Source organism: Corvus hawaiiensis, chromosome 6 (genome assembly GCF_020740725.1).
Source record: "Corvus hawaiiensis isolate bCorHaw1 chromosome 6, bCorHaw1.pri.cur, whole genome shotgun sequence".
Classification (NCBI taxonomy): domain Eukaryota; kingdom Metazoa; phylum Chordata; class Aves; order Passeriformes; family Corvidae; genus Corvus; species Corvus hawaiiensis.
Genome location: NC_063218.1, coordinates 3326892 through 3340042, shown reverse-complemented (window position 1 = coordinate 3340042; position 13151 = coordinate 3326892). Strand labels below are relative to the sequence as shown.

Sequence of the window (13151 nt, the reverse complement as noted above, 5' to 3'; positions counted from 1 at the left end):
TTGGGAGAAGAGACCAACACTCACCTGGCTGCACCCACCTGTCAGGGAGCTGTACAGCAGCCACCTGAGCTGACCTGGATTTTCCCTACAACCATTTTCCCCTCTACTTGGGAGGAAGCAGACAAGGAGGAAGGAAGATCCTAACACAGCAACCTTCCCTACAGAAGGAAGATGTCCGTGTCACTGTCCATCAGCACTTGGAAAGACACCTTGGGATATCCCTAAATAGCACCACTTAGTCTGATCAACCCATTTGGAAGCCTCAGCTCTGATTAGAGTTGATGAATCAAATCAAACCAACCTCTCTTGCAAAAAATATTACAAATCTGAAACACTTCAATGCTGCTTAAAAGAACTAAGTCTTGTTGCCAGAAGTATTCCCATGTTCCTTGATGTCACCAAATCCTAAACATCATCTATAAGGAGCAGAAAAGGAATGTTATATCACCTCTATTACAACAAGGTGACAGCAGAACAGCCTCTGCCAATACACTGCGTTTTTGTGGGTCACAGGACGGTTTTATCTCTAAGAGCCTTGAATCCCTGCTTTAAGACAACCATGGGACACACTGAGCAGCTTTAGAGCTGCTCCTTTTCCTTCTCTCCTGATCTGTATTTTGGGATGGCTTCTTAGAAGAAGGGCAAATGTACTGAGCCAGCTACTCTCCATCAGGTCTTTCATTTGGGCCAGCAAGGAAGCTTGTTAAAGCAGAGAAAGCAACTAAGCATCTCTGGAAAATGCTATTAAAAGAACAAGTAACAAATGAAAAGCTGGGACAGACTTAATGGTAAATACATGGCCTGGCAGTTCAGCACAGCTACATCCTGCTTGCCATTATTATTTAATATTGGCATCGATTGAAGGATGAGACAGACCAGGCAACTCTCTGTGGGGTTACTTGAATACCATTTCACTGTGAGATTAAATAAACCCACAGGTTTGGATTACAATATTGGATGGGAGATTTTAATTAATTGATTAAATATCGGTGACTACTGTGGTCAAGTAGTAAACAACACCTCCTTCATCATCTCCGTGGGCAAACAAGTCCCTGCTAATCATCAGTGCCCAGCTCCAGGCTGGAACCAGCACAGCATTAACCTGCTCCTCTGAAATAACAAGCTGCCCAGCCACTGTCCCACATGCTCTGTGAGCTGTTGGTGTGGACGCAGCTGCTGCCATGGATCAGGCACTGCTCCATCCCCACAGACGCCTCGGGGTGTCATTCCTGGTTGATACACAGTGCAAACAACAGCCTGGTTTGTCCAGCAGTTTATTCCCAAGTTGTCCCTGGCCAGGATGGGCACTTTAGGCAGAGCAGATAAATTATCTTACAACCAGCCTGCTGATCACTGGCTGGAAATCTGTGGCTACAGGCATCAATTCCCCACTTCCACCTGTCCTTACAACTAACCATTACTCTTCCCAACAGTACCACCTAAATATTTTCCTCAGAGGTAACTGCCAGGAGTTTGGAAGCAGGGTCACAGCAAACAATCAAAAAAAGAAGGATGGAAAGGTGAAGATGGAATACCTTTGAGTAGGAGAAGCTTCCTTCCCTGGTTTGGAGGTGTGCAGCATCTTGTGTGTACCCTGGAGCTGCAGGAGAGTGGAGCTGAGGATCGTGAAGCACGGCTTTCCCTGCCTGAGCAGCTGTCCTGGAATTGGATGTGAGGAAAAGCTGCAAGGGAACAAGAAGGAGGGCAGAAAGCAGCTACTCCCATTTCTACAGGTTCTAAGGATCACTCTCCCCTATATGAGCAGATGTGAGACTCAGCCCGTTTGTCTTTAGGAGAATTTGTCTCTCTTTAAAGAAACGAACCATTTTCTCTTCTCAACAGCCGTTTTTATTGCTTTTGACAACACACCACTGGAGTGAAAGGAAATAATTTCTGCTATTGTTTAGCTTCTTCCTTTGTTAGAGCAAGTACATTTCCTGGGACTATTGATAAAAGTAACTGGTTAACTTGTTACTGGTCATCCAAGTTGACCATGCAAGCGAAAAGAGTTGGAAATCCCTCAAAGCACCACAAAACTGCCACCACTCTGGGGAGTGATTAACCAACATTTGCATGGAGAACAAGTTCTTACAGGCACTGCCAACAAGACTGAAAATCTGTCTCAAGATGTCATTGCAGGAGCTCGGGCTTGAAAGTGTCAGCAACATGTAGTTCAAGAATAATCAACAAAAATCTTTCCAGAGGGCTTTGGCTGAAGTCCCTCAACACACGAATCCTTCAAACCAGCCAGAAACAGTGTCCTGAGCCACACCTTCAACCCCCAGCTCCTGCTGCAGTCCAACCTTCAGCTACAAAATAAACACACAGGGGGTTAACAATGAAGAATATTTACTTTCCTTCATACGGTACATTCTGTAAAGTGCTGAGTTCCTAAATTATACTGAGTTAAAACATATACAGCTCTAGTATTTTAAACACAATAAATATAGAATGAGCCTCGTGCAACTGCACTTGCAAGTTTTATTCTTTTTTTAGTAGACAGCCTAAATTTAGTAGTCAAAATAGCCTCCAATAGTGCTCCAAGAAAAACTAGGAAGGAGTTATAAATAAAATCACATCCTTCAGAGATATCCTACGCACTTCTGTCCACATTGCACGGGGAAGCAGCGCTCCTGCGAGCATATGGAGCGAGGAAAAATAAGGAAGCTGAAAATCACCCAACAATAAAAAGCAAAATCCTACAAGTTAATGCTACATATCCTCCCATAAATAGTCTGGCTTCCACATTTAATCTTAGTGCACACAACCCAGGTCTTTTATTTTTAACTCCTGTTAAAAAACTCTTCCAGGAAGAACATGTTGCAAGACATGGGTCGATTCATCCTCATCTTGCTCCTTTTTGCTGCAAAGTGGAAAAGACTCCTGCACAAACTGCCTGCACATTGGGCACTGCTGGAAATACTTGATGCAGCCATCGCACAGGCACGTGTGTCTGCAGGGCAGGAGGACCCAGTTCACGGGGCCGTTCTGGCAAACAACACAGTCTTTGGTGTTTTCTTCCTGCAATTCCGGTTCATCTCCAGCCAGCCCGGCCTTTTCCAGCAACCCTGTGTCAGTGCTGCTCTCACCAGGGAAGGTATCACTGGAGGAGGGTGCAGGACTATTTGCAGACATGAAGAGTTGCTAAAATACACATAAACACAAATATTTAGAAGTGAACAAACTCCCCCCGATCTCTGCACACACACAAGGGCAATGGAAGTTCCACTGGGTCCATTCACTGGTGTCCACTGGGTCAAACAGTGCCAGACTCTGTGTGGGTCCTGGCAGCTGCCTGGCCTCCAGCTAAAGGCATTTCAGAAACATGAAATTACTTAAAACAGTGGGAAATTATTAAAGGTAAGTCATCAGATCTTGGACTGCATCAAATCAACATCATGTATGAACTTTAACAGAAGTACTCAGGTTTTGAGCAGCTCAGGCTTGTTTCTGGTCCATCAGCCTCTGTGCCTAGAGGGATCTTCTATCCCTTCCTACCAGAATTACATCCATCACTCTGTCAAATCTGCTTTGCTCAACCCATTCTGCTCTTGCTCATATTCCAATCCCCTACTCCTTTTTTTATCTTATTTTACGTGAAGCACAAATTCTTCTGGGCACGATTCCTAACAATAGTGCAGGAAAAAGGAATTTTAAAAATGTAAGTTTCTTCTGAGGCTTTCCTGACTGAAAGGGAATTTTGAAGAAAGAGGTTTGAGTGACTAGAAAGGAAATAAATATTCTGGAAAGAAGAAGCATTCAACAGTCAATTTCTTCCTACTGCTTTACTAAGTGGACACCAGAACTCCTAGACTAGAAGCAAGTAATTTTTCCAGGAAATCTTGAATATTTTCATGGAAAATATTTCTGTACTGTAAGTTCCTGTGGAACTACTTAACTGATAAAATAATTTTAACTACCATCCAATTCTTTGCATGACAATAGAAGTCTTGTACTAATTTAGGCTCCTGAAAGCCTACACAAGCTAAAGTTAACACTGTCATACACATGAAACCAGACTCCGTGCATGGCTTACCTTCAGATCATGGTATTGACCTTGAGCTAGGAGGAGATACTGATACAATATTCGGCAGGAAAGTCTGTAGCTTTCATCAGGAATGTGAATTACAGCCACCATTGCAATCTGCAAACAGAAAAAATCCTATGTTTAGTAACTTATCACTCAGGCTGAGAGAGCTGGGAATGTTCACCTGGAGAAAAGAAGGCTCCAGGGAGAGCTCAGAGCCCCTTCCAGGGCCTAAATGAGCTCCAGGAGAGCTTGGGGAGTGACTGGGGACAAGGGATGGAGGGACAGGACACAGGGAATGGCTTCCCACTGCCAGAGGGCAGGGTTAGATGGGATATTGGGAAGAAATTCTTGGCTATGGGGGTGGTGAGGCCCGGGGACAGGGTGCCCAGAGAAGCTGTGGCTGCCCCTGGATCCCTGGAAGTGTCCAAGGCCAGGCTGGACAGGGCTTGGAGCAACCTGGGCTAGTGGGAGGTGTCCCTGCCCGTGGCAGGGGATGGAAATAAGATGATCGTTAAGGTCCCTTCCAACCCAAACTATTCTGTGATTCTCTGATTTGCTTTGGTACAGCTTCTGACCTGCTTAATTCCTTAGACAATCAGGAGTTCAACAATGTTGACTTCAAGTACTGATCAAAAAAAAATACTCTGGACAAGGTATAAACAGGATATGGCACAAAAGAGCACTTGGTGCTCCTTCAGCTTCCCACCCTGCTTCCCATGGAGCCCTTCTGTGGCCAGTTTATAGCAGAGACCTGCTCTGGCAGGTCCCACCTCATGGAAACTGGAAAGACACCTGAGCAGTCTTCTCCACTTTCTCCCCCTTCCCTCACAAACACACAGACTGCAGTTTTTGGACTCCAAAAATCACTAAGAAGTGTCACTGATTGGCTTGTAATCTGAGCAGGCAAAAGACAGATTTCACTGGAAAGGATTCTGAACCCCCACGGGCTGACTTTAGATAATTCCTCTGGAAATACAAGCACTCTAAGCTTGTATGCTGTGCCTAACAACCCCCACCCTGCCCAAATTACGTAATAGCCTCTGAAAAGCTGGGAAAAAAGAAAGTGAAATTCAATATTATTGTAGTTCCCAGAAGCTGTCAAAAGAGAAATGAAATTTAGAAGCTGTTTTGCTTTAAGAAGAAATTTAAAGGCAAATTAGACTTGCACTTCAAAATCCACACATGGCTAATTAAATAGAGTTCAAATGTGTATATACCTACACATATGGATTTATAAGAACTGAATTCACTATTCCTTGGCAAAAGGGTCTTTTTTTTCTAAATCACAGTGCCTGAGACCTAAGCTTCCACCTTAGCCCTGCCAGTCTTCCAGTAATTTCTGTAACCCTTATATATGGTCTGGATCTAGAAGAAAATTATGGCACAAAATCAAATAGGGATGATCTTGCCACAAAACCAGTTAGGATGAAAATCAGACCCTGCTCCCAGGAAAGAGGCACTGGCACACCATCCACAGTGATGGACACACACCCACAGAGACCTCTTAAATAATTCAAAATGGTAATATCACACTGGCAAAGATCCATTTCCACACTCCATTTCTATTTTACAGGTTTGTTTCAAAAAACCAGATGCAATTCTGACATTTGTCTGGCAATGAATTCAGATGGAGTTACCCCTTGACTGGATTTACAGATTCTAAATGTGCTCCTTTCCTCCAAAACCAAAGGAAAAATACCTCCCCCATTCTCCTTCCACCCCTTTCTTCTATGTTAAGGCTCAAAAGAGAAGTGTTACAAATTCATGCCCATGCTAATGTGACATACATTCAAATATTAAATTTACAGTCTCCTTATGTTAAACTAGTCTGACATCTGAACATATAAAAATGTATTAAAACATTAAAACATCTCAAGTGGGAACAGAAGGGAGGAGGGCAGTCCTACGGTCAGGTGACAAGAAGCCAAGGACAGGCATCACCTGGAAAGGGGACAGATTTCTTAGGTGCTGGTGTGATTACAATTTCCAGATGAATGCATGGAAAAGTGTTCAGTGGATTTAGGCAATTTGCTTCCGAGTTCAGTTGTGCTCCTCTTCAAGGAGTTGGTGCAAGTAGATTATCAATCCAATGAACAGATGGGAGATAAAAGTGTGTCTCAAATCATTCAGAGATCATCAATTTAGAGTCTATAAAGGATATTAAACAGCAATGTGGTGAGGTTGAAGCTGCTTTAACAGTAAGAGATTAGGAGGAGACCTTTTTTGGGGAGCTGAGTATCTCCTATCAGCCTCAAGCCAGACCTTCACTCCTTCCTGTAAGTGCGCTGGAGTTGGCTCCTGTGAGACATAACCATGGCACAGACCTGGGGCAGAAAGGTAATTTCTATGTTTGTAACAGCCAAGTCAGCAATCAGCTCCATATCTGTGCCAGACACTTACAAAAAAACCCTCCTGCCTTGCCAACAGAATCCAAGAGTCCATATCAGCGTGAGAGCTCCACCACAGCGCTGCGTGATCCCAGAAATCAGAGTAACAGGTTGCTAAACTGCCCCAACCCTCCTTCCTCTGACCACAGAGGCCCTGGAGGCAGGAGCTTTGGGAAAATCACAAGCATCTTTTTAAATGCTTTAGTGAATGAGTAAAGAGTAAGCAATGTTTATCCACTGCCTCTTCAAAGATTGAGGTTTGGAAGTTAAAGCTTTGAACTGCTTTATTTTAGAAAATAAGAAAGTGAAGGACCAAGTTCTAGGGAACAGGGAAGTGAAGCTGCTTTGTTCAAGCCTCTCTCCTGAAACATTCAGACCTTAAACACAGTGACCCTGAAATATACTCTGATATTACTTACAATATCATATATTTCTCTGTCTTCTTCATCTGCTAACGTCAGCAATGCTACCAAGGGATACCGAGCTCTAGGCACAGGGCCAAAATCCACAACTTGAGCATCTTCTGGTAACTGACAATATTTCTCTGCCTTGTCATTTTTTTTAATGCTTTGTCTGTGTGAAGGAAAACAATCAGTGGCTTCAATTGCAGACAAATGTGACGTTTGCATGAAGAATATTTGTCATCGTGTTTGTTCATAAATGAGTTGTGCCAAAACCCGTGGTGTGTTCACCAGCATCAACACTCCCCGTGCCAAAAAAATTAACATATTTTGTCAAAACAATTCAGAAAAAGGATACAAGTGCTGTTGTTTGTAGAGGTATTCATTGTAGAGAGCATCCTCTAATGCCTGAGGAGTCTTTATTCTGAAGCAGTAGACATGTTTCTGCAGTGCTTCGTGGAGTTTCTGGACATTGCAACCCCAGTAGAAGGTAAGGACACAGTCCTCCAGACAGTCAGGTGTCAGTGTTACACCCCCTTGGAGAAAGAGGAGGAGGATTCCATTAATTTGCTGTGTGCAGGAATCCTGGAATTGCTAAGTGTAGCTGCTTAAAGAGCATCAAGCAGAAAACAACTTCAGTGTCACAGATTTTTATCGTAGAACCATGAAATTGTAGAATGGTTTGGGTTGGAAGGGACCTTAAAAATCATCCAGTTCCACCCTCTGCCATGGGCAGGGACACCTTCCACTAGCCCAGGCTGCTCCAAGTCCCATCCGACCTGGCCTGGAACACTTCCAGGGATCCAGGGGCAGCCACAGCTTCTCTGGGCACCCTGTGCCAGAGCCTCACCACCCTCACAGCCAGGAATTCCTTCCCAATATCCCATCTAACCCTGCCCTCTGGCAGTGTGAATCCATCACCCCATGTCCTGTCATCCCATCCCTTGTAAAAGTCTCTCTTCATCCTTCTTTTAGGCTTCCTTCAGGTACTGAAAGGCTGCAATAAGGCCACCCCTAAAATGATAAACATTATAAAAGAACAAAAATTATTTATCATTATAAACAAATCTTCTATCAATTTAGATTCAGTTTAGTGTTTATGGAAGTCAGTGGGGTGAGGAAGTGGGTGTGAGGAGATAAAATGGCTGATTAAGCTCACAAAAATACCACGTGCATTTTAAGAAGGGTAAATTTTAACTTCTAGTAACACTTTACACACTCGCTGGCAGATCCAAGAGCACAAACTTTAGCTCAAAGTCCATTCCCTTGTGAGATAATGGTATTAATTGGATCACTCATCTACAAAACTCTCTGTGGTCTCAAAGAATACGGCTCTTGATCATGCAGAGGGAGGAGCAAAATGGGATCTATGCTTTCCATTCTTTTTCCAAAAACCTGTCAACTTCTAAATACTTCCTGCACAAACAGGAGCAGGAGTGCTCAAAGCTCCTGAAAAATCTCAGTTACCTGAAGACTGAATTCTTGGATTTGTTGTGCTGGGGGGGGTTGTGTTGAGGGAGGGGGGAAATCTGCTGCAGCCCTTCCTCATGCATTGGAAAGCCCCACATCTGTGTGGGTGGAAGATGCTCAGTCTTGCTCACTGCTCCCCAGTGATGCAGAAAGCCATGAATTCCACTTCCTGTGTGGGTGATTTCAGGGATGTAAGAGACAGCGTGAACTCTGATCCAAACAGATATTTAAATTCAGTTTCCATTGAAGCACAGATAGAAAAAGAGGGCGATGATTTATTTATCTGTTTATTAAAAATAGTGCATTTCCAAACACTGCTGAAAATCTGGGCTTAGATTTAAGTGGGTGGCACATACTCCATAATGAATTCTGTACAATTCTACAATTCCATGAAATTTATAGAAACGCCCACAGTGGTTGGTAATTTGCAAATGTTTTAGTTACTTAAAGATCTGTAATAGCAGGAAGTGTTTCATTAATGAGAATTAAACTGTACCTACATATTCAAACATTTCACTTTTAAAAACACCACGTTTATAAACTGTGTAAAAGCTTATTTCTGTTGGAATACAAGTGTATTTCTGAGGAATTATGATAAAGGAAAAGGATGAGAGCAAGAATGATGATCTTTAAGGTCCCCTCCAACCCAAACCATCCTATGATTCTAGGCAGAAAATGGAAAGCACCAAGTTCAGGAACCCAAACTGACAAAAATCACATCAGAAATCCACTGACTTGATACTGAAGCTGCAGCAGGATTAGGGATCTCCAACCCAAAAGGATTCTTCACTTGTCTCATCCGCTTTTTCAATACCCTTGTGCTGGATTCTGCCTCTTCCGAGTTCCTCAGAATAACAGGAACACCCAAACCAAACCTAGGAGACATGAAACAAGAACAAGTGGGTTCAGTGTTAGTGTTGACACATTTGATTTCTTTTGTCAGCTCTAAATAGCAAGCGGCACAACAAACAGAGGTAGCTTGGCTTTCCACAATATCTGCCAGGATGCACGGATAACATAACCTGCCAATCCTACTTCACCTTTTCGTCAGAAGGCAGGAGTCTTCTCAGTGATACAGGGAATCTTTAAAGGAGGTTTCCAGTAAGAGAATAAAATTAACGAGAGCGGTCAGTGCCCTCTAGTGGTGAAGGGTTAGGCCAGAATTTCCTCCCGAGTCCTGCAGAACTGAGTACCATTCCAGCCTCCTCCCGAGAGCAGGGACAGGCTGCTCCAAGCCACATCCAACGTGGCCCGGAACTCTTCGAGGAATGGGGCAGCCACAGCTTCTGTGGGCAATCTGTGCCATGGCCTCAGCTCCCTCACAGCCAAGAATTTCTTCCTAATACCCCACCTCAACCTGCTCTCTGTCTGTTTAAAGCCATTCCTTTCATGGAAACATTTGCTTTTGTTCAGTGGCATCATCAAAGGCTCTTGGCCATCCTTGATTTGTGCACAGAGGGTCAAATCTCTCGGCTACAATTGAAAACATCCACAGTGACTTTCCTGGGTCTGTAGGGGAATATTCCAGTTAAACAACTCACAAAGAAACCAGATGCAGCAGCTGTTTCCCTTCTTCAATATCTAAACCTCAACAGAGCTGATCTCTGCTGCTGTGCATAAAGGTGCCTCCTGTTTTATACCAAATCTGCCTGATTGTGAAGGAAAAACTCTTTCCTTGGAAACTTTCTTTGCTGGTTGAAAGCAACAGGATAATCCTCCTGAAAAGCAGCAAGATAAAAGAGCCTCTGGTATAGTTTTAGCAGCAGCTGAAGGCACAGAGGCCTTTCTGTTCCACAGTAAGGTGTGGTTTTCTGTAAATTTTATGGTAGTATTCAGTGTAGGAAGGATAAATAAAGATACAGTTCTTATTTTGTGATCTAACAGTCCAGATCATTAGCTGGTAGAGGAGAACATTAATTTATTTATAGCAGTGCTAGCTTAGAAAAGGCAGGAATTTCCAAGGGTTTAGTTAATGAATTAATGTTTCCGCAGAGCCAGATTTCCAACAGGTGCTGAGCCTTCAGCTCTTCCTAGCAGGAGCATTCCCCTCCAGCTAAAAATACAATGCCCAGGTAATCAGGTGATCTAAATTCCACTTCACCCCTGTGCCCAGGGCACCTGTGGGGCTGGCTCTGGAAGCTGCCTGTGCATTAACCTACTTGGACTGTGAGCAGAGCCACAGGTATCCAGGGCTGTGCATAGGAAGAGACACTCCTCCCCATAACTGCAAGGCTTGACAAATGAGAATACGAGCATTCCTGAGCAGTTGGTGTTTTCCAAGCTGACTGACACCACCACAAACACATCATTAAACAAATAATGCCGAAAATTATGGGGCAGCCCAAATGCCACTGCAGCAATAGATCAGGTGTTCTGTGCTCCTGTGACACTATTTGCATTTACAATGCTCTGTGTGGCAAATGAAGGATTTGAGTTGTTTTCCTGAGCAAGTTCAGGAGCACTTGAGCTGTAACTGCAGCTGCAGGCACATGGAAATCACTTGGAGGCTCCCGCTCATGACCATGGTACAGGAGAATTCCAAGGGAGCAGCAAATATCTCTGAGCAGCTGCCCACACAATCACCTGCTTCTATGTGCTGAGCTTCTGGCTATGGCTCCTCCTTGATTAACAGGCCCTTAACACTCCAGTTTGGAGAAAAAAAATGCATCTCTTTCCATAAACTGCAATAACACCTAGTGCAGGTGCAACTGGAATCTCTGATCCTGAAAAAGAAATGCCTCTGGACAGTCCTCTGCACACCCTGTACCCAAAAGACACCAGTGGACAGGTGCATACATGTAAGGATCTTGTAGCAGACATCTATTTCATGCCTTTTTGAGCAGGGGATTGCCAGCATTTATTACAAGTAGATAAATAATGATTAAATTGGCAAAAGGATCGGTGGTTAGGGATAGACATGATGAAGATTTAGCTAAATCATGGCTCGGTATCATCCTTTTTTTAAAAATACCTTTATCACCAGTACCATCGACTTGGAAAGATTTTTTTTTAAAGAACTTTTTTTAAAGATGAAGCGCAGAGGTGCAGATAGTAATTTAATACAATCAGTGCAGTGGGACACAGAAACTTATAAAAGGGAATTCAACTACTTCTGCTTCCAAGTAAATAATGAGGTGGAGCTCCATCCAGACACAAAAAACCCCAGTTGCCTCCACTGACACCCAGCACCAGGGGGTGTCACTGCAAGGGGGTGTCCAGAGGAGGAGCTGCAAGACAAGAACATAAACTCCTCACAAAGCACCTCTGAAAGATCAACAGCAACACAGGAACCGTGTGTGAGCCAGCGGCAGCCAACAAAGCACCAGAAACAAGCAAAAGCCTTTGCATGAAAGGAGAAGCCAAGAAGCGAATTTAGATGCTGCTGAGAAGAAACAGCTACAGCTCAAACACTTGCAATTCACAGGCTGGAAAACACAAAGCACAGCACTTTGCAGATATTAAGGCGAAATCCATGAGAGGAAGTTCAACAACTCGAGTTTTATTTCCATCAGAAACCACGAGTCTGGTGTAGCCCCAACTCCTACATGAAAGATTTTGATTGCCAATCAATGCTCTGCACTTGGCAAGCACCAGTATTTACACTGACAGACACTCCTGAGACGTATGAACATTCCAGGAGCTGTTTCTGGAAAAGGCAACAGTGGCTATCTTTGCTGCTTCCTCTCAAACACAACCAGCTCTTTCACTCACCACCCCTCGAGACACTTCAGGACACCAGCTCACAGATTCACAGAAACATTTAAGTTGGAAAAGACCGTGGCTGCACCCAGGGAGTTGTGCAGAGCCACAAGGGCCCCCCTGAGCCTCCTCTTCCTGAGGCTGAGCCCCTTTCCCAGATCCCTCAGTCGCTCCTGGTGCTCCAGACCCTTCCCCAGCTCCGTTCCCTTCCATCGACACAAACACACAGCTCAGTACATAAAAACGCATTGTCTGCCAATATTATGAATGATATTACGAAAAACATAAGAAAACACTTTGGTATTACTAAAAGAGGAACGAGCTTAACAGAAATACATATAATTTCTTTTAAAAATTATTTTTATTGCTCGTTTAGAAGCCGAGGAGGGTTTGGGTTGGAAGGGACCGTTCCAAGCCCCTGCCATGGGCCTGGCCTTGCCCCCCACCCCCAGCACAGCCCAGGCCCCCTCGGCCGAGCCCCACCGGCCCCAGAGCACTGACCAGCCGAGGACGAGCGCGCTGGTGACGAGGAAGCAGACGGACACCAGGGCGATGTAAAACAGCGGCGAATACTCATACAGCGTAACCAGAAACACGGCTGCCATCAGGCCGACCGCTCCGCCCTCAGCCTGCGACTGAAGCCGCTGCCCTCAGCCTGGCAGGGACGGGGCGGAGCCGTGGCGGCACCGACTGAAGCCGCTGCCCTCAGCCTGGCAGGGACGGGGAGGAGCCGTGGCGGCACCGACTGAAGCCGCTGCCCTCAGCCTGGCAAGGACGGAGCGGAGCCATGGCGGCACCGACTGAAGCCGCTGCCCTCAGCCTGGCAGGGACGGGGCGGAGCCATGGCGGCACCGACTGAAGCCGCTGCCCTCAGCCTGGCAGGGACGGGGCGGAGCCATGGCGGCACCGACTGAAGCCGCTGCCCTCAGCCTGGCAGGGACGGAGCGGAGCCATGGCGGCCCCCGGGTTCCGGGGTTGGCACAGACACATGACATGTCACAGATGAAATATTATGTAAATGACAACTTTATTGAAATACATGATAAAAAGCAAAGTATCATCACTGGTCTCCATATACTGAAATAATAGCAATAGTTTCTAGCAATTCCTAGATTTATAGGTGTTATATACTCTATGATATCTACTACATGAAATTTGCCATTT

General features: G+C 44.8%; 1 protein-coding gene across 1 annotated transcript; it reads right to left on the bottom strand.

Moving 5' to 3' along the window:
- Positions 1-2332: 2332 nt before the first annotated feature.
- CGRRF1 (cell growth regulator with ring finger domain 1) lies at positions 2333-12685 on the bottom strand. Its single transcript, XM_048308124.1, has 6 exons — positions 12489-12685; positions 9024-9163; positions 7177-7354; positions 6837-6984; positions 4037-4144; positions 2333-3144 (listed from the first exon to the last, which is right to left on the bottom strand). The coding sequence occupies exons 1-6, from the start codon at positions 12590-12592 to the stop codon at positions 2794-2796; spliced, it is 1029 nt and encodes a 342-aa protein (XP_048164081.1). The 5' UTR covers positions 12593-12685; the 3' UTR covers positions 2333-2793.
- Positions 12686-13151: the final 466 nt, after the last annotated feature.

Excerpts from the sequence above, each read along its gene's own strand:
- CGRRF1 (XM_048308124.1), bottom strand. The coding sequence starts at position 12,592 with ATGGCAGCCGTGTTTCTGGTTACGCTGTATGAGTATTCGCCGCTGTTT. Across the intron at positions 9,164-12,488 it reads AGCGCGCTCGTCCTCGGCTG|GTTTGGTTTGGGTGTTCCTG; the intron begins GTCAGTGCTCTG and ends CATGTCTCCTAG. Across the intron at positions 7,355-9,023 it reads TGCTGCAGCTTCAGTATCAA|GGGGTGTAACACTGACACCT; the intron begins GTCAGTGGATTT and ends TCTTTCTCCAAG.